General features: G+C 31.5%; 1 protein-coding gene across 2 annotated transcripts in view; it reads left to right on the top strand.

Moving 5' to 3' along the window:
- The window catches only part of LOC135126679 (A disintegrin and metalloproteinase with thrombospondin motifs 7), a 175,381-nt gene that overhangs the window by 89,421 nt on the left and 63,548 nt on the right, over positions 1-22,412 (top strand). Inside the window, exons 3-8 of one of the 2 annotated variants that reach the window (XM_064052747.1) lie at positions 5,000-5,325; positions 6,994-7,193; positions 7,250-7,502; positions 10,613-10,977; positions 15,398-15,544; positions 20,188-20,428. In XM_064052747.1, the coding sequence (XP_063908817.1) occupies positions 5,000-5,325; positions 6,994-7,193; positions 7,250-7,502; positions 10,613-10,977; positions 15,398-15,544; positions 20,188-20,428 (1,532 nt within the window). The remainder of the gene's footprint in view (positions 1-4,999; positions 5,326-6,993; positions 7,194-7,249; positions 7,503-10,612; positions 10,978-15,397; positions 15,545-20,187; positions 20,429-22,412) is intronic. The other variant, XM_064052748.1, reaches the window with a different exon arrangement.

Genomic DNA, 22,412 nt, shown 5'->3' with positions numbered 1-22,412 from the left:
TGGTATACATACAGTCGTAAGCTTTCCGTTACGTTAATCCAAAATAGTTATAAACTGGGGTAAAAACTGTCTCTGTAATTTATTGATTTTAGAAGGTTTTCTGTGAATAACGTACATAGTATAAGTGAACCTTAATAGTCCGTTAAATTAGTTCAATGAATGCAGGACTCCAGAGACCGCAAACCCCGTGCTCTCACTTGAAAATTGTAATAAATAATCCTCAGTGCATAAACGGGCAAACTTCTCCCAAACTGTCAACAACTAATTAACTATCAATATTTTATTATCACACCATTACCAAACCTGCTCATAAATCACACCAGTAAAAACCGCTTTCATAAAAGAACCACATTTTTCGGTAAGAGCGTCGACTTGCATACACACCGTCACTGGTTGATTTTTACACGTAGGTATGGCGTCGCGGCTGAATTTTATTGGGCAATAAATTACATGTAATTCCTGAAAACGCGTTATTTTCTCCCGAGAGTATCTCGCGCACATCTAAATAATTTATGGCGGATTGCACACAATAGTGCGGTAGAAAATTCCTGAACGTGGTGCCATCTTCAGCTGTCGTCGGAGTGCAACATGATGCAGCATTGAAATCTCTCGCATTCTGCAAACGCCTTGCTAACTACGGTTACGTGTTCGGAATGCCGCACGCTATTTGAATTTTATCAAATTGATGTAATACCTGAGACTACCCTGTTCTCGAGGGGAACAGCTTGGTTGCTAGCGATTTCTGGAACCAGACGTGACGGCGAACAAAAAGTGTCTCAACCAGTTCGAATGAAATTTGATGCCGCTGTGTCGTATTTAACCGCTCACATTCGAGATGAAAGTGCTTCAGATTAACAGTATTGGGAATTTTTTTAATTAACTATTTTCAAATTAAACTCAAACTATTTACGTTAAAAAATTTAGTAACACTTATTATTATAAATTGATAAGATCTTATGCTACTCAACATTAGTACTCGTATGGAATTCATCATGAAGTTATTTGAATTTAGTACGCCTACCTATTACTTACACCTCATTTACTTGCATAAAATGACAATTTTTACGTCCCTAGCATAAACTAAAGAACTCGTTAAGGAAGTATATTGTAACATTTTTTAACGAATGTTTAATTTTATGTTTGTAGAATACGAAAATATTGCTCCCTCTTTTTCATCTTCTGTGTGTCTATCATTATAGATTTTATTAAACCATAATCTTGAATACTATTAGATTAATTGGTATGAAATTTTAACCGTGCGGATTATCTAGTTTCACTCGCTGGAAACAATTTTTGTTTTCATATAACACAAGAAATTTTACGTGTTGCAAGTAGACAATAAAACCAATTAATTTGTGTCAGTGGCTTATTACAACCAAAAACACCATATTTAGTGGGTGCAGTTTATTTAATTCTTTATGGATATGAGTGTAGATAGTGTTCTTTACTTCGAAATTTAATTATTCTCTTAGTCAGCATCATTGGTTGGCGAATAATAACCATTTATTTTAAATAACAATTATCAAGAGTTTAGACAAGATCGTAGGAAGAGGGGTGTGTTATTGGTCATTGTTCCGAACATTCCTACCATAAAATTGGATGTATTTGATCGCCCCGAAGACATATAGCATTCGTAAATAATTTCACTCTCTAAATGTATAAATACCTAATTATTATAACACAATGAACATATATTTCCGTTCTATATTTCTCACTGTTGTAATAACACGGTGTCTTCATCTCAATTAATATTATTAGTAAACATCGTTCCCAACACATACAACCTACATCTACACGATTGTATATTGTAATGTAATTTTTACTAGTTGATAAGTTATTATTTTTTAAGTGTTAACAGAGTATTTTTAAAAAGTTAATATTGAACTGATTAATCTTTTTGGCCATTACAAAAGAGGAATCTCTAATGAATTTCTTGAAAATTTGAGAACATAACATTTAGTGTTAAATTGGAATACATTATCGAAATCGCTAGGTATATTTAATTTAAACAATGTTAATTAATAACAGTGTTTAAAAAATTATATTTTAAATATTATATCAAATACATATATAAGTCGTTTTACTTGTAACGCAATATTTCATTATTTATTTATTATCACTTTTGATGGTGCTCATGACTGGCTTAAAAAATTAAGGTTTATTATAAACTATAAAATATTGTCAAGTGTTTTTAGAAATAATAAAATTCAGCTGAGAAATAGAAAGGATGATGAAAAGCTGCATTTTGTGTAAGAATGCACATGAGTGGATTTTTTTTTTCGACTTTATGAAGTTTTAAATTCCAATAGGTACCTCGTGTTTACAGACAAGAGACACGGCATTAATGTCTGGCGTATGAAATTATAAAAACTAATCGAGCACTTGTTTGCTGTCATTAGTTGACGTATAAGTTTCAGTCAACTTTTGTAATAATTTTCTCAACGCGAATAGGTAACAAGTACAACACAAACATGATCGATTCTGCACATCGTTGTTATATAAATAATAATCAGCTACTGCAGTAGTGTTTTCAATAATGCCCGAAAAATCCAAAAACAGGTACATATAATCTACCTTGACAACGTTAATTTCTTTGTAAATACAGAGTGACTATTAATGTTGGTGATTTTTTTTGTCAGATTGTCAACATATTTAAAATTTTATGATGGCATACCTGATGTCAAATTGAAGTTTTAAACACCAATTCTGTAGCTGCCATCTTCTCATTGATTTTCAGGCACGCTCATGCCAAAATTGACAATTGTGAACTGACATGCTAAGATTACAACTAATAATTCAGAATTATCAATCCAAAAATTTGTTTCGGTCATTAATAGCCCCTTGTTTAAAATTATTATTAATTAAACGACAATCGAACATAATGTTCTGAATATTAGAGTCGTTCCGGTTCCGTTGTAGATGCACTGTGTATAAAATATAAGAATTAGGAAAATAAAAGTATTTATTTTTGATTGACCATTTATTAGACTAAAATCAAATTCACAACTTAACTGAAAAGCACATTATTAAAATATCAAATAGAAAATAAAGAGATCGAGTTAGAATACGTTCACTTGACCCGTACTTTATGGGGTAATTACCTACACCACTTGGGGTAGGTGAGTACACGTCCTGAGCTTGTAACAATAAAGTCAATATAAAGAAAATATAAATAAAAGAGCTTTTTATTTTAAATCAATAGAATTTTGGCGTTCTTTACCCTAAAATATATTTTGTATTCGGAGACGCTTCTATATTTAAACTAAACAAATTTAACAAACTTCTTACTTAATCAGTCTTTTGATCAATGAATATAATTAATTATTATTACTTTTTAATCAATTCATTGAGTCATTATCAAAGAATATGCATGCGCACAGTTTAACAAGCTTCTTACTTAATCAGTCATTTGATCAATGAATAAGATTAATTATTATTGCTTTTTAATCAATTAATTGAGTAATTATCAAAGAATATGCACTGCGCACACTTTATCCAGGAGTTAAATTTCAAAGGATTGTTTACAAAAACACAAATATGTTATATAACCTCAAAATTTCTTCGTAATATTTGACGTAATTAAATTCTTAATTAAAAAAAAAAACTAACTTACCGTTTCTGGATCAGGAATGTAGGTATAACACATTTTATCATAACAGAAAACTACTAATTAATGCAGCGAATATAATTTTTATTAAAAAAAAAAAATGAATAGGCGGTCATGCGTCGCAGTAACAAATCATAACTAGTATATCACGTGGGCATTTTCAATCGTACGAAACTCATAATGTCACTCCTCGCCTCTGCTCCGAAGATAAAAGGAGTGCGCTCACTTACCCGCTGCGCTCAGTTACCCCGAATGACTCTCATTCTTATTTTGTCATTATTATACAAAGACGTGTGTATTCTCACATTTTCGAGAAAATAGGGTGACTCATTCTTAATTAGACTAATAAAAAACTTCTCATCAACATCGATAATTCCAGTCATAGCAAAAAATAAAACTAGTCACAGCGCATTACCAGTGCAAGAAAAAAAAGGAAAGGGCGGACATCGAATCTACGACCGCAGGTCGCAGTTCTCCTAGAAATCCCCTACGCTACGAAGCCTTGTAGCCCGTGTTGGTAATACAACGTGATTATACCGTGCAAATATTTTTGCGAAAATTTGAAGGTTTAGCGAAAAAACTGAAAGCGGATTCGTGCACTACAAGTATAGGAATATATGTTTGTATAACATTCAAATCATTTTAAAATACAATTCATTGAAATGACGCCATCAAATTGTTGCTGGGGACGATTAGCCAAATTTTGGTTTAACCGTCCGCATGATACATATTTCTAATATACTTACATACAAAATCAGACAACAATCGGTCCAGCAGTTTCGAAGATTACGTGTCTAATAAAAATGGATACATACACCAGACAGACAGACGGACGGAAACGGGGAACTGCTTTTTTCGTACTATAAAAACGTCGAGAAAACATAAAAATGGCCATTTATCTGATGCATTCGATTACTATACTTCCTGACTTACGCTCAGGAAGTAAAAAGTCACTTACATCTTTGTAACACACTCAGTTCGAGGTTTCTCTATTTGAAGCGTAGAGAAATGCAATGAAATGCCTAAATTAATGTTATCTCGATATTTCTGTGCCAGTTCATCGCCACGGCAGTGTAAATATTTCGTCTTATATAAACACCTGAAATTAATTTCTGAAATTTACTTAATTGTAAATATTGAAATGAATACATTTATTATTTTCAAAAAGTTTATAACGTTATATTAAATAATTATTAGATAAAATTATACAGAACAATATCTCCTGTGCATGCCATTTACGTTGTGCCTTGAGACAAGCGAAGTTCTATGTAAATAACTTCACAGATTTATTGAAAACACATTCCTTCCTTTCAAAATTCGCTCTGTAACTTCAAACATCACTCTCGAGAATTCGTCCAAGAGCTGAAAAATAAAACACTGTTTCTGTTCTAGGTTTATACAGCGGCGCTTTGTCATCTGAAGCTCATGAAACAATTCCGCGGAAAGTGTCTCCGAACGGCGATTACATTTCCCACAACCTAACAAGTTTTCACGACGACGGTCAGGTGCACTTCAACATATCCCTACATGATAGAGAACACCTATTGATACTTGAACCGGTCCGAAATTTTTTAGCTCCAGCTCTCGTCGTCGAGAGAAGAAAAAGAGACACACATTCAAGATCAAAACCGAGCGATAAATCCAAAAACTGTCATTTTCAAGGCATTGTTCATGGCCAGCCGAATTCCAGGGTAGCTGTTTCGGCATGTAATGGACTGGTGAGTTTATTTCATTGGCGTCGGCAACAGTCATGACCAGAGAAACGAATCCTAATTCACACATTAACTAGTTTGGTCGAGAAACCTCGGATTATATCGATAATGCAATATTTGGTGTCAGGTAAAGTGGGAAAGCAAAATGCGATTCTTTTAAAATACTGGCAATTTTTTTTCAGTAGTGGATTGTTTTAAAATTTTCCAATGTATTTCCGTAACCCATAAATGCTTACTTGAATGCATTTCATTAAATTTTGCACATATATTTATTCTGATACGTGTATATTATACCTACACACAGAATTTAATGATACTGTTAATTAATTTCAGAAACTATTTTTGTTAGGCTGGTAGTTAAAATTTTTACTTTTTTTTTTCTTTCATTTAGACAGAGAAAATGCTGTTTGTCTATTATAGAATGTAATATATTTTGATTAAATCAGTACATCAGTTAAAAAAAATTACGACTTACGTAGAACATATTAAGTAAGTATAATGAAACACATGTGTCACATATCATGTGATCTCAACAGCTAATTTAAATCGGATGGTGCTTTTAAATAATTTTTGTCTATACAAATCTCATATTATTCTGTCAGCATGTTTTCAAGTTCAAATTAATTAACACGTTTAACGTAGATATGACATAATAAGTAGGCGTATAATTGCATGGCACTAATGATGTTCTACACTCGGAAGTTTACGGCGGATCTGACTCCGGCTTCCTCATGGATGTGAATTCATACATTTTTCTATAACATACTTTATTTCTGTTTCGGAGTAGTTTAAAAAATCGTGTCACATGTATATATGTTTCTTAAAATAACATAGACTTTTAACTATTATACATTTTAAAGAAAGCGAATATATGGACACTAATTTGGATCACATCAACAGTCAGACGATGTGGATCTCATCCGGACCTAAATAAATTTCCCGATTAAGATCTGCTGATGTGACCTAGATAAACATAAGTCCATATTTTTGGAGGGATTTCGGTTTTGCACTACGAATCCAAATTCATGAAAAATTTTTGATCCAACTCTACTTTTTGGTTTGGATCTAACAATACTAAAAATTAGAGAACATACGAAATAAACGTTATTTTTATAGTTTGTAAAAATTAAATATACTTACTTATTTTGAAAATCTGCACATAGTATTAGAAACACTGCTTACATCACACCATTGAAAATTTCTGAAGATAATTTTTGTAGATGGTTTCATCGTGAACATTATTAGAATTTTCATGCACCTTGTGTTTGCTTTAAATTTAATTCTAAATTTTTACAACAAATAAATCAACACTCGGGGATAGAATTACTATTGATGTCATAGACTCTTATTACGTGTTTGGATTAACAAAATTATTAAATTTGATGTTTAAACGAGCACACCCATATAGTATAAATGCTCCATCACAGTTATAAAACGCAAATATGAAGTATCCCCCACTTTTCCTTGCACACCTGACGATGTGTCCTTTTAAAAATATGAAACTGTGTGTATTAAATAAGCATAAATTTCGTCGTCCGAAAAACTAAAATCTCATTGGAGGTTTCAGAGTTTCACATTCGTATACCCAATCCCATAAATTTTTATGCCGACGCCTATGCTGGCAGCAATAAAACCGAAAAGTGCCACAACCCGAATAAAATTCATATTTAAAAGACAGGTATGTTACACACTGAGCATGGTAAATATTATATCGAACCGTCCCATCACTTAATCAAACAAATCGATCCCGGCCACCCCCACCTCGTATATAAGAGATCGACTGTTGTGTCTGGTAATGCGAAAAAGAAGAAAAGAAAGAAAAGAAAGAAGCACTTTCGTGACTGCGGCACCCGCGAACCGAAAAAAATGGCCGAGTAAGAATCACCGCGTTTAGTAATTAAGGAAATAATAAATAATTCCGATTTTCTAGACTCGAATGGCAGAAACAGCTCGGAAAAGTGAAGGTGCAAGAGAAAAAGCACAAAAATAAACATAAAATTGATATCCCGAGCGTACACCAGTCACAAATGAAAAAACATAAATATAAGAAAGTTGATGGAAGGCAAAGGCGCTCGGTTAGCACACCGCAGTATGTGGAGACATTGCTCGTGGCGGATCCCACCATGGTAGAATTTCACGAAGACGGCGATATAGAGACATATTTGCTCACCATCATGAACATGGTAATCATTCAATTACTTATTCATTAGGAACATGCATTTCTTCTTGTAGCCAACGGGAATTGCAGCATCCCGTTTTATTGCTTATTCACAACATTTTTGCAATTTAGTTGCTCGTAAAGTTTGCTATTTCACATAATCTCGATTCTGTGAATACCTGTGCTAATTACTACCGCTAAGAACCCGAAAAGTTTATTTTATTATTCGTTCATAATAAAATTTTTATGATCGATTTTATTGACAAATAATTTAGTTCGTCTCGTCAATAAGCGACCGAAATTTTAACGCAGATTATGAATTGCTAATGACATTTTTATTCTCTCGGAAAATCTTATCGGCGCTGAGAGTTTTTAGCAATTAACAGCTCTCGCCTCTCTTCACGAAGACATAAACTGCGCGTTAAAATTCAAGAACATGAAGAGCTACTTAATTGTTATTCTCGAGATGATAAGACAAACATTAAAACTTACAGTTATCACTTTCTTCTGGCAAATGATATCTTTTCCTATTTAGGTTGAAAATTTAGTATAATGTTTTTGTCTGGAATATCTGAGGGACACTCATCATTAACGGCAACTGGATCATAGATGGTTCTAACAAAAGCAGTAAAAGCAAACTTGTTATTACCGATGTGCACAATTTTTGCTCCTTTAAATTAAGCGGTCTATTTATATTAGATAGTCAAAAATTATCTTAATCGTTGTCTTTTCTACACAATGATAATAATTTATATCATAAAATATATTAAATTTAGATAACACAGCGTCCGTTTGACTGACCTACATAATAGGGTGAGATTTAAAACTATTCACATCAACAAACGCTTACATACCTTGCAAATACAAAGTCATGTTTATATTCAGTAATTAAGTGCTAGACTATATTTGCTTAGCAATTAAACTCTTAACAATTTTGGAGAAATTGTTTACAAGAGACATTTATCTATAATTCAGAATCCACTTGTTTTTATATAAGTACTATCTAGCTTGCAAATCATTTTTGGAACACACTGTAACATACTCCTTTCCCTAACATTTAATACTCGTAAGTCATAATCCATCTCGTATTAAACATGATAGGTACATGATTTATAAAAACATGTTTATTAATCAAGCTTTATACATGCATATCGAAAAATGCACATAATGAATTTTTCAAATTTTCAAAAAATTAATAACACTATTTTGGAAAATACAGAGTGTTAACTACATGCAATTTATTTTTCAATCTCTTTAAAGTATCTAGTGATCACGTGATAATGGAAAAACTATTACGTCAAAGTTAACATTATTAAATTACAAACAAAGGAGCATATCATGCTTCTCATTTCCGATGAAATGTAAATTGACGACTTGATGACTTGAAGATGACTGCATCGAATTTGTCGTTAGATTAGTAATTTCGAGAAAATTTTAAAAATGTGCCGATTCGCTGCTAATCGCCGCCGTATTCTTATCTCTAAATGTCAAAACTATCAAATTTTAAATGGCGTGAATGGGCGCATGACCATACTTTTGAAAGCTTAATCCATTCTACACATTGTTTAAGAAAAAACGAATAATTACCATAACAATATCTCATTTGCATATTCTGGACAGGTTGAAAGTGAGCCCCCATTACTTTCTGTCCTGGACGTTTTGATGCACAACAATGTATTAGTAAATATCGTTCACAATTTCTAAAAATACGAATTTCATTTAAATACTATCCTTCCTTTTTTTTAATAAATTCCAAAGCACATTCGACTTTCGATCATATGGTATTATAAATACAACACTTGCCAAAAAAATATAAATGTGTACATGCTGAAAAGTACGACTGACAATGAGTTGCGTAACTATTAAAATTTGCAAACATTGTCTAAAATTCCTACTTTATAGCGAAATTTGATCGAGACTACAGTTGAAATTTTTTTAGACACTCTTAATTTATCAACTATCACATATAGTAGGCCACTTGCAACAGTACACGCATCGACATCTTCCAGTATTCGCCAGAAGTTGGCGGCAGTTGAAATTATTTCTTTCAGTTATTTATAGATTTGTGGACTAAAAAATGTTGAGTGTATTAAGAATGTGTCAGTATGACGTAATATAGTTTTTTTTTCATTAAACATATTATTTTGCTTTTATCAAATAAATTGATAATTAGATTTCACCAAAATGCATTTTATGGAAATTTTAAATTTGTACATTTATTCGAGTCTTATAAGATGGTATTTGTCAATCTCGTTGTTAAATTTAGTCCAGAATCCTCAATTACAAGGAAATAATACCTGTAAAACAACTGTTGAATATCTGGTAACTAAATAATCACAGAAGCCTCTAAGATGTAATTCATACAGTCACTATTTTAGCCAATTTTATTAATGGAATAACAACTGCATTTCTAAGAAATAAAAATTCGCCAAACTTGTGCGCAAATTTAGTCAGTAGAACAGTGCTTACTTCCTTGTTGGATATTAGCCACGTGATGTAATGAAGAGACTTTATTTATATGATAAATCATTATGATTACTTTCATCTTTCAGGGATCGTACCCTAAAGTCGCAATAATTACAGCGACATATATACATACTACAAAAATTATAAACAATAAAATGTTGTTATCAACCTTGAGTTATTACAAGCTTGTTCAGTTTTTGCACCACTTCTTTGACAAATAAGGTACTGATTAAGTATAAGCATTTACTTTGTGATAAAAAATATAAAGCTCAATCTATAATTTCCAAACCAATGCTTATTATATAGGTACAAGATTAGAACTGTGTTAGAATAAACTTTTCGATCAACGAACACTTAAAAGAGATCTATATGAAAATAAGTTATTTAACTCTTAGAAATAATATAATATTATCTTTTAAACTTAGTTACTTTAAAGTTTATAAAATTAAACAAAAAAATAGATGTTGATCAAGATCAGTTAGTTTCAGTGACTCACCTATGATCCAGTTTCTGTTACATAAATACAAACACGTCTTTATATAAGTACAACCTTGTGGAATAACAAGATATTTCTTTTGATGCGCAGTTTTAAAGCCCTCACTGTCTACATAAGTTATCGCCCGCCATCCCTTTAAGCGTTGTTAAAATTGATGTGATTTTTTACCGAAGGTGTCGTCCCTTTACATGGACCCAAGTATAGGCAATTTGATAAAGGTCGTTGTAGTAAAAATCATTTTAATAGACGATGTTCTGTCGGAACCGGAACTGAACGTAAGCGTCAACGCAGATCAGACCTTAAAAAACTTTTGTAAATGGCAGAAAAATTTAAATCCTGGAAACGATTCTCACCCACATCACCACGATGTTGCCATTCTCATCACGCGAAAGGATATTTGTGCCAGACAAAATGCTCCTTGTAATACGCTCGGAGTTGCCCATGTTGCTGGAATGTGTAAAAGTAGCAGAAGTTGCAGCGTTAATGAGGATAATGGGATCACTTTGGCTCACACCATTGCACACGAGATGGGACATAAGTAAGTATTGATTTGTGCGATACTAGGCTTATTAATTTTTTTCTTGTGTGGTGATGGAAAGGGTGATGTTTTTTCCTGATGTTATACTAACAATAGATGTTCCCTTCCAACAGGCAGTCATAACACTGTTTTAAATTTTTACTTTACTTTGATCTATCATCAAGTGTATGCAAGTAAATCAAATACAAATAAATTATAAATGTAAAACGATTGTTTAGATGATCATGATGATACTTGCAAAAGTATATTTTCTACTTTTGAATTTTACACTGATTAGATGCGATCTTTGATGTTACAAACTTTACACAGAGTCACTTAAAAGTATTTCATTTCATTACATTAGAAAGCATACTGCTTTTATTGGATTAGTTATAGTACTTGAGTTAATGGCTCGTCTCTAATTAAATTCAGACTTTTATCGTCATATAAACTGCACTACATATGTATAAGCTTTTTATTCAACAAGCGACGATGGAAAATGATTTTTTACTTATCTAATGTAAGCGAGAGTCATTTCAACGAACGAACGTCTAATTTCATATTTTCTCTGTACGTTTCACAGTTTACGGGTGCTTGTCGTATGTCTGTCTCTCTGTATTGATGATTTACTAGACAAATAAAAGCTCCTGGAGTGATTACTGTAAAATCTTACGTAGATTAATATTATCGTGTAGATAGTAAAAGATTAACCAATATTTATCTGTCTCCCCACTAAAAATTTTTTGAAAACGTGATTTCAAAATTTTACGAAATGTGTATATATATCTTGCTTGAAATTTATATTGTACCTTACTATTTTATATATAGTATGATCATGTCCTTAGTTGTATATATGCGGGTTATCATAAAAAAATGAACTTGTAGAATTAACAGCCCCCTTTAAAATGTTGGTAAAGCCCCAAGCTAACTTTAATGATTACAGAATATGAACTAAATTTTATCCATTTATATTATACTCTCCGTATATTTCATGTCCAAACAGTATTAAATGACTTATTACAAAGATTCTCAGCAGTCCAATGTTGTGTGTGTTTGAAAATAGTAGTATATTTTTTCTTTGGAATTATTTAAACAAGATGATAAAATTGAATGATGATAATGATTAAAGTAAAATTTTCATTTTTTTTTCGCTTTATTCATTGAGTCAAAACTGGCTTATCATTTTTTTTTCTTTTAGGAACACAATATTATCATCATAAATGTTACACTACGTGTATTTATTCTCAGAAAAAAGTGATGACAATTTTCCCAAAATTTTCTTCATAAAATTTTACTTTATACATAAACATGCTACTCTGCCAGTGCTTTAATAATAATCTCTATTTCATTTTAATATATAGTAGATATTAAAAAAATTGCGAAATTAAATTTTAGAATTTGTAGGTATTTAATAAACTACATAACAAACTAGTTCAAAAATTGTAGTAACACACTAATATTGATTTAGTGATGTCGCAATATTAACAAAATTTTGTTTTTATGAATTTTAAGCAATTTAATTGGTGTTGCTAGGTGGTAAATTTAATATACGATATATACATAATAAATTCGACTTTGAACTTGGCTATAAATAAAAAACCGTTAAATGTACTCTTGATTAATAAAATAAATAATTAAAAGCAAACTACTAATAACCGAAACAAGAATTAATATTTATTTTATAAACGGCCCTCAAAACAATCGCAGAATAAATACGTCTTTTAGATATTTCAAATTCTGGAACACAGAAACGTTTTAAAATCTTTTCGATCGCTCAGTGCGCTATAATAGTAACGTTTATTACCCCTATAACACCGAAAATACAGCATTACAATAGTTAAAAAAAAAAACAGACTACTGTAGTTTTGTGTTTTTTTGAAGGATTGTTTATATTGTTCAAGTATAGGGTAATTTTGTCAAAAGAACACATTTTTGTGTGTGCAGTATTACCTAAGATTTCCAGTGTTCTTTAAAAACGACTGGAAAACAACAAACATTATAATAATATTTCTTGGGATAATAATCATTATAAATTTCAATTTATTGAAAATATAAAAGGTTTTAGAAAATTGGGAGCAAACTCATAAAAAAATTGGTCGAAGATTATTTCGAGAGAACTTCGCTGGCCCCTGTAGTATAATAATACAAATCCAGCTATTTCGAAAAATATTAAAATTTTATTATGCGAACATTTTTTTATGAAAACCCTTATAAGTTCAAATAAAGATATGTATGTAACGTTAAAGTAAATGTAAAGAAGCGTGCTGCGTTCACGTTTCAAATGAGTTTTTCCTTCACAAAATTTTGTGATGACGTCATCAACATTTTTGCAAACACAAGTAGGTATATGTATAACTTTGGATAGGTGCAGTGTAACACTAATGACAACAGTATTGTATTCCCAAATTTTCGGACTGAGCTGTTCCTGATTTAATCAATGAAATAAATTGACTTGTTCATTGATCTTTATGAGTCACCCTTTATAACAAATTTAAAAACTTTTAATGCAGTGATAAATCACAAGTATAGACTTATCATATTTTGCACATTTTGGATAAGATTTAGTAGACAAAATTTATGACGTCATCATTTTTTGAGGTGGATAAACCGATATATTTTGATTAAAAATTTACCATGCTTACGATAAGTTTAAAACTTCTGTAAGATTTTAAAGTATTCGGTTGTGCAGTTCCTGATTTAATCAATAAAATAAGTTAACGCTTTCTTTAATTTTTTGAGTCACCCTGTATACCTAATTCTAAAAACTATGAGTGCGTTGATAAACCACAAGTACACATTTATAAGATTTTACATATTTCAGAGGATTTATTGGGCAAACTTTTGAAATAACCTCATCAATTTTTTGGGAGGGGATAAACGAATAAATTTTGCTTAACGATTTACCATGATTACCATGACTTTCAAATATATACAAGATTTGAGAGCATTCGGTTTTTCAGTCTCAAAGTTAAACTGCAAAATTTTGTTATACAGTTTTGATTTTTTTTCCGAAAATGTGGATGTCTAGGGTGATTGTTCGACAGGGACTCACATACCACAAGTGCTGGAGTATCTTATTTTATAGAATTAAAAAAAAATACAATTATAAATTATGGAGACGACGTCATCCCTTTGGTGGTGGGGAGGATTACTCAAATTTTGGTTAGCGTTTAACCATCTACATGACATTTCTAATAGACGTACAAAATTTGACAACAATGGTGGTTTCGGAGATAACATGTTTAATAAAAATGAATACAGACGCCAGACAGACAGACGGAAACGGGAGACCGGCTTTTTCATACTCTAGAGTTAATGAAACGTGGAAAAAATGTAGATGTGGCAATTTGCCCGATGGACGCGATTATTATACTTCCTTAGCTTACGCTCGGGAAGTAAAAATGTTTAATGCTTTACATAAAACTTCCTCCACCTGCGAATCGTATTTAGATTTTGTAATCAGACCAGGTATAATTTTCAAAAGATGTATTATTTTTTTGTAAGACCGATCTTAACAAAAAAAATAAACAAATTAAGTGAACCGTTTCTGAAATAATAGTTACAATAAATATCTTGATGCAACTATAGATATCCTACATAATTACGTTATTAAAAAAAAAACAAATCAAAAACATATTACTCAAGAATAAACAGTACTACATGCCATTAAAATTTATTGATGAAACTTTGGAGATAGGTAATAACTTTCTGTAGGAACTAAATAATTTATAACCTCAAGATGAAATATGTAAATACATAGTTCCGACAGTTTTTCTTTAATAAAATAAATTGAAAAATTGGGATAAGGTTAATACGTATAGCTGAAAATTTGTGTATCTCAAACCTATCTAAGAACATAAGTAGCTAATCGATTAGACCGGTAATTAAGTAATTATTTGCATTTTATAACTTGTGAGACGACAGAAAAACATGGAATTAGACATTCATTAAAAGAAACCAATGTTCTGTTAGATATTGCTAATATAATAAAATGAATTTTAAACGAATTGCATAACCACTGATTGGTTTTTTATGCATCATCAAGTTAATTTTAGATTAGCATCAATTTCTTGTTGATACAGCCGACTATTTTGGTCACTAGCTAAATATGAACCTTACATATTTTAGTAGCATTTCGACATACAATTAATTTGTGTTTGATAATACTAATTAAACTTACATTAATATTACTAATTATTACTATTATTGTTATTTTTCAATTACGAATGTACCTTCAAACAAATTAGATAATTATAAAAGTTACTCTTGGCTAATTCAAATGTTCTACATACGATGGAAATCTTATTATTATGCATACCCATTACTTCCATTGGATCTAATAGATTTTCGGCAAAACTTTACTTACACATACCTGCGAGTTCAAAACAGGAGCAAACTGAATATTCTCAATAGAGATCCAGTTTATTTTATTTGTGTGCAGCTTTGGAATGTACCATGACACCGAAAAAATCGGTTGCAAAGCTAGACAAGGCAACACCTCGCATATAATGACACCGAGCTTTGAAGCAGACACCGTAGGGGTCAGCTGGTCTCGTTGTAGCCGTCGGGATATCACCAACTTTCTTGAGTAAGTATCTCTTTTCCGATTACAAGCACCATAAATTTAAAGACACTCCTAATTACCTTTTAATATTACCTTCCTTCATAACGAGAAAAAAAGGAATTCTCGAAGGATTTATGTGGCATTATAAGCTCGGCAAACCTTCGCTTTTGAATTATTGGAAGTAACGTTCGGGAAATGTCGATGATTTCTTCAAATGAGATGAATTTAACAGACCGTTGACGAATTTCCCAAAAAGATCTAAATTTTCTGTACATCACCGCTCAATGACTTTGAAAACAAAATAGTTTAGATAATACAATAAAAGTGTTTAAATATTTTAGCACACTGTATTTTTTCAAGTCTAACGTGTGTAAAAAAATGTTTAGTTCTTTAAATCCTTCGAAATTCGATGAATTAAAACAACAAGAACAGTTTACAAAATTTCTGACAACCTAACCTCTCTCACTTCGAAAACACAACCAGCACATCATGAATCATACCACTTGCATCTTATGACTCCTTTTTCTATAAAAAACATATGCAATCAATTTTAAAAATAATGCGAAAACTCTTTGATGGAAACGAATATATCATTTAAAACATATACAGTGTAACATTAGATACAATTACTAAATGCCTTTCTTTTTACTCTTTTACCAACTCTTCACTGGTTTCTTTCTCTCTTTCTCTCACGTGTGTCGGCCTATATAGTATATCTAAAAACAAATAATAAATACAATGTTAAAGTCATCTTATCATTTCAGTCGATAAGCTGTTTCTAAGATAACATACGAATATTTTAAGACCTCATTCATAAGACCTTTGAAAAATAAAAAAAATTGGTGGAAGGTTATTTTGACAGACCTTGAACAAATACAGCTTCCAAAAATGACGAAATTTAACTTTTTTTTTTATGAACCGTATGAGCTATAATTAATGCATATGTGGACTGTTAAACTACAAGTAAAGAAGCCGTATGCATGTTTCTATCTTTTTCCATGTGATGGCGTCATCACCATTTTAGTAAGGACACGTCTATCAATTTGTGATAAGAGCAGTGGGATAGTATTAACAGCAGTATTGTATCCTCAAATTGTAGGGAAAATAGGATGGGCAATAAAACATGTCACCTCATTTATTAATTTTTGTCAATCACCTCGTATAAGCAATTCTAAAAATATGAAAATACTGATAAACCACAAGTATAAACTCTTAATACTGTGTATATTTTAGATTTATTCTATAAAATTTTAAGATGACGTAGTCTCCAGTTTCCGCCTGTCTGTCTGTCCGTCCGTCCATCTGGCTGTCTCTGTGTCTATCTGACTGACTGTCTGTCTAACGATTGTATTCATTTTTGTTAGACACATAGTCTTCGAAACTACTGGACCGATTCTTGTCAAATTTTGTACTTTATTAGGAATATCATGTAGATGGTTAAACACTATTCAAAATTTGGTTAATCATCCCCACCAAGAATTTGATGACGTACTTCTGTTTTAAAATGATTTAAATGTTATACAATAATAAACTCCTATACTTGTGGTATACGAAACCGCTTTCAGTTTTTTCTCTAAACTGCCAAATGGTCACAAAAAAATAACACAGTATAATAACATGTTACCACTAAGTTAGGATATAAGCGAAAATGGTCCGGCGTCAGCATGCAGACCGGAAATTGCCATTTCGTAGTGTCTTGTTTTCTCTTTTTCTCTTGCACTGTGTATAGTCTATGTTTTTGACGCCACAATAATCTTTTTTATCAAATTAAGAATGAGTCACCCCATTTTCTCGAAAAAGCGAGAATACGCATATCTTTATTTAATAAGAATTATAATAATAATATTCAGAACATTCTGTTCGACTTCGAATGCTTTGAAATCTTGCAGGCTTTTTAAAGTTATCGCAGGCATGATAAATTTTTAATCACAATATATCTATTTAAAAATATATATTTTCTCGAAAAAGCTGGATTTGTTTTCAGGGGCAAGTTTCGAGCATTTTTTACTTCCCGAGCGTAAGCAAAGGAAGTATTGTAATCGAGTCTGTCAGCCGACTTTCTACTTTTACGAAGAAATAGGTCCCCCGTTTTTATCTGTCCGTCTCTCGGTCTGTCTACCGTGCCAGATTTTTATTAGACAGACAGATAATTTCCGAAAGTGCTGGGCCGATTGTTGTCAAATTTTGTATTTTTTTTTTATTAGAAATATCATGTAGCTAGTAAGACGCTAACCAAAATTTGTCTAATGATCCCTACCAACAAAGTGATGACGTCACTTCAAAATTGTACATAGTAAATGGGTTTTAAATTTCATAAAATAACATAGTCCTACATATGTAGTTTATGACTCCGTGTTGAGTTTTTATTCGAAACGTCCAGATTTTTGAAAAAAAATCAAAATTATAAAACAATATTTTGAAATTTTATTTTGAATCACCAAAACCAAATTCCTTGAAATCTTGCAAATATTTTAAAATTATGATAAGCATAATAAATTTTTCATGAAAGTGTATTTGCTCATCCCCCTAAAAAATGTATGACGTCAACTCAAAATATTGCTAAATAAATCCTATCTAAAATGTACAAAATATAATGAATCTGTATTTGTAATTTCTCATTCCATTCATATTTTTTGGATTTGCATATACAGTGTGACTCAAAAAAATTAATGAATGCGTGAATTTATTTTATTGATTTTAATCAGGAACTGCAAAACCGAATAATTTGAAGTCTTGGAAATGTTTTAAAGTTATCATAAGCATGGTACATTTAAATCATCAATTTTTTGTAGGAGAGTAAATATATTGTGATTAAAATTTTATCATGCTTACCATAACTGTAAACCATCTGCAAGATTTTAAAGCATTCAGTTTTGTAGATTCCAAATTAAATGTCAAAATGTTGTTTCCTAATTTTAATTTTTTTTCCAAAGATAAATTTCGGGTAAAATCTCAATTCGGAATCATAAACTACATTTGTAAGACTATGTTATTTGATACAATTTAACACCCAATTACTATGTACAAACCCTACACCGAAAGGTAGATGGGAGTTGATTTTATATATAGTGACGTCATCACATTAGTGGTGGGGATGATTAGACAAATTTTGGTTAGCGTTTTACCATCTACATGATAATGTAAATACAAAATTTGACAACAATCGGCCCAGTACTTTCGGAGATTATCTGTGTAATAAAAATCGGGGACGGGAGACAGACGGACAGACAGACGGACAGATGGACGGACAGACAAACGGAAACGAGAGACCTATTTCTTCGTCCTCTACGGGTCATGATAGGTCGAGAAAATGTAAAAGCAGAGAGTCGGCCGACGGACTTGATTACGATACTTCCTTTGCTTACGCTGGAGTAGTAAAAACACTCATTAGTGATAACTTCAAAATTCTTCGCAGTGCAAATAAAGGTCCAAAATTAAATATTCTTGAATGTTTTGAAACAAATAAATTCACTGCCTTTCAAAAAAATTGCAACAGAGAGTAGCAGTGAAAATACGTCTACGACGTGCTTTGGGCCCTTCATGTACCACGCCCTGCATATTCGCTGCATATTCGTAAAATTATCGAATCATTTCGACCGATTCTTCTTGCAATTTCACGGTACGACAAACCAGCCTTTCGCATACCCACAATTCTGCCTCTGTAAAAGGCGCAAATTTGTTCAAATTTAACATTTCTTCGCACCGACGGTATTTTATTAGATAAAGTGACACAACCGAGAGACCCCCATAGAAATAATATGTAAAGTGTGTTAAAAAAAATGATAAAAAATTTAACTTCTTCGCCAAGAAAAACCAGAAAAATATTACAAAGCATGCGTTGTTTACTACCATATTTTCATCATCTTTTCCGGAGAAGATGGTGCTTCGATGGGTGCATATAAATCATTAAAAAAGAAACGTGTTGCAATTTTTTTGAAAGGCAGTGTATAATAAGAACTTAATATTATTTTAAATGTTCAAACACATGTTTGCAATTCACTTTTATTAAATTTAAAATTGTAATACTCCACCCTAAGTATAATATCTCTGCCCAAGTCAAAAAGTATTTTGGAACCAAAATTATATTATGAAATTGATTCAGTTCATAATGTAATTCTAATAAGCACAGCCTCATCAATTTAAAATTTTTAAAAACGCTTAGGTATTAAGTACTTAAAATAAGCTGTAATCCGTTCACTTAATTTCGTATTGAAAAACATCTAGGCACCAAGTGTAAGTTGCAATTGTTAAAAAACTGTGAAGTGTTAAGTTGTGATTGTTAAAAAAATTGTCTTTACTTCGATAGTGTTAGGTATTAAAAAAAAATAATCTACGATCAACAAAAATCCTCATCTAGTTGGCGCTGAATTTTTAGTTGTCGTTCTTATTTTCCTTCGTTCCTTCCTCCAGCGTCAACTTGAGACTGTTTTTTACTGATCGTCCAATACAAATGTCATGAACTAAAAAAATGTGAAAATTCTTTTCGATTATACGAGTATGCCCTTAATAGATTATTACAGCAATTTTTTCAACAATGTATACGCATACACGAACACAGATAAATCGTACTTTTTAGATTTAGGTATTAGTGAATGTATTTACCATCTCTTTGCAATATACCGTATGTTTGGCAAAAACCAGGTTACTACTGATTTCCTGTTTTTAAGCAAGGGGCTTGGCCAATGTTTGCAAGACGAACCAGAGGATAATGAGATCTACGAGTACCCAGAACTGCCCCCTGGAGCAATGTACAACGCAGATTACCAGTGCCGATTCCAGTTTGGGGGTGATGCCACTGTTTGTTCTCCCTTAGATGAGATATGCTTTCGTTTGTGGTGTATGGTAAATGACACTTGCACGACACAGCTGAGACCGGCTGCGCCAGGAACATATTGTGGAAAACACAAGGTATTTGTAACAAAATTTCTCAAATTTAATTTTTCAAGAAAGAACATTTAATTTGCTATGTTAGAACCTGTAAGTTTAATGAGATTTGTACATCTCAAGTGTAAAGATTTTTTTTGATGTCGCTAATTTAATGTATAAATTGCGACCAACCACCCGTAACATACTGAGATAACGTTTTTGTGCTTTTGTGCTGTATTCTTATTCTATCATTGTAATTCACGATGATGTAACTGGCTTTCTGAAGCCACCAAGTGGCTGTAGCTATTTTATAATTAACTGAGTGCTGTATGAAGCATAAATTGCTTTCTTTAATAAACAGTATATGCAAGTAACTAATATTGGGAGATTAAAGCTATTACAATGTAAGCTAGCCAGTTCCTCTAAAGAACGGAATTCGTAAGATGTTTACTTTTCCTCGCTTGTTTTACCAATGATTGTTATAAATTCGTTCTAAGAATAATCACCACCAATTTTGTAAGTTTTCTTTAATTATTGGGTGAATTGAAGCCAAATTAATTTTGCTTTCTCGTCGTCCAAACTTTTAATGAACATTATTATTGTACTTAAGAATTCTGCCTTCTGAATAACGTTGGTGTCAGCATTAAAAGAAACTAGAAACATGAAACTGTTCCTCTGTTTTATAACTTTAGTTTTAAAATGAAAAATTTCACAATAGACTTACTTTTAAAGTAAAATAAAATCTAAACGTTGAATTTTACTTCAATGAGAAATACTTCATTTAATTTACAAGCAAAAAATCTTAAAACGTTTCGAATCTGATCTAATAAAATTAACTTGTATGGAATGCACTACTTGTGATGATTAATTTTTACTGATTTTTTCAAATCAAAAACCTATACCTATCACAAAGTTTGTTCATACTTAAAATTAAGTATACCATATAATTAAATAATAAAATAATAAAAATTACAACTCGTTTTCAATTAAAATCCGTTTTCTCTTATTGAAACTAGTTATGACTGAATGCCTTTGTTACAACTAGAATTTACTGCTGTCATCGGTTAAAACTAGTTCTGACTAGACAAAACAATAGTGCCATGGCGACAATAGGTTTTAATTTAAAGTAACTGAAATAATCAGAGCATCAAAAGTAGCTTCAATCTTAACGGAAAACAAACATAAAACGCGTTGTATCTGGTTAGAACTAGTTTTATTGAGCTTAACTGATTTTTGTTTTTAAACGGCAGTATTCAAAACTCACTTGACATACACCTTGTAAAGCTTTTATGACTTAAGCAGCTTAAACCAAACCACTCTTATATTACTGTCCATTGTTGCTATAACGGAGCTGTAAAGTTTTACTAGGTATATGTGAACTGAGTTAAGTTATACAATAGCCAGTTTCACTTATAAGGGTGCTTTGGCTTAAGCTGTGTAAGTCATAAAAGTTTTACAAGCAGGTGTATGTCAAGTAAGTTTTGCATAAATTCTAGTTGTAACACAGGCATTTGGTAAAAACTAGTTTTGACTAGAGAAAACGCGTTTTAACTGTAACATATATATTCAAATATTTAAATACAAAGTTTATGTAAATGAAAATTGTATCAGATTTTCTTCTAATGCCTCATAGAGAGTATTTTGACTTTGAAACGATGCTAAGTTAGAAAAATGAGAAACAAAGATATGTAAAATTATTTAAAAGCACAGGAGATCTACATAACAAAAATCTCGTAAAATAAATGGGTGGTAAAACCGAAAAGTAAACAGTGAAAATGTAATTAAATATAGGACCATCGGGGACACAGAAAACTGGGCAGAGGTGTCATACAATTGTCAAAATTTCTAAGCCAGACCTTAGCTACTCATAACCACGCTTTTAATGTTTGGCCTATTTGTCATTTTGACACTGACAAAATCGAAGTCTTAAATAAAATTTGTTTCAATTATATTAACATGCAGCACTGTCTGCTTTCAATGATTCTCGTAGTTGCGAATGCCAGCTGTCCTCAAACGACGACGAGCA

Source organism: Zophobas morio, unplaced genomic scaffold (assembly GCF_036711695.1).
Source record: "Zophobas morio isolate AGI-343-1 ecotype UQ-CSIRO unplaced genomic scaffold, CSIRO_AGI_Zmor_V1 ptg000011l, whole genome shotgun sequence".
Lineage (NCBI taxonomy): Eukaryota > Metazoa > Arthropoda > Insecta > Coleoptera > Tenebrionidae > Zophobas > Zophobas morio.
Note: the sequence above shows the minus strand (reverse complement) of the source record. Positions and strands in the feature narration are given on the sequence as shown.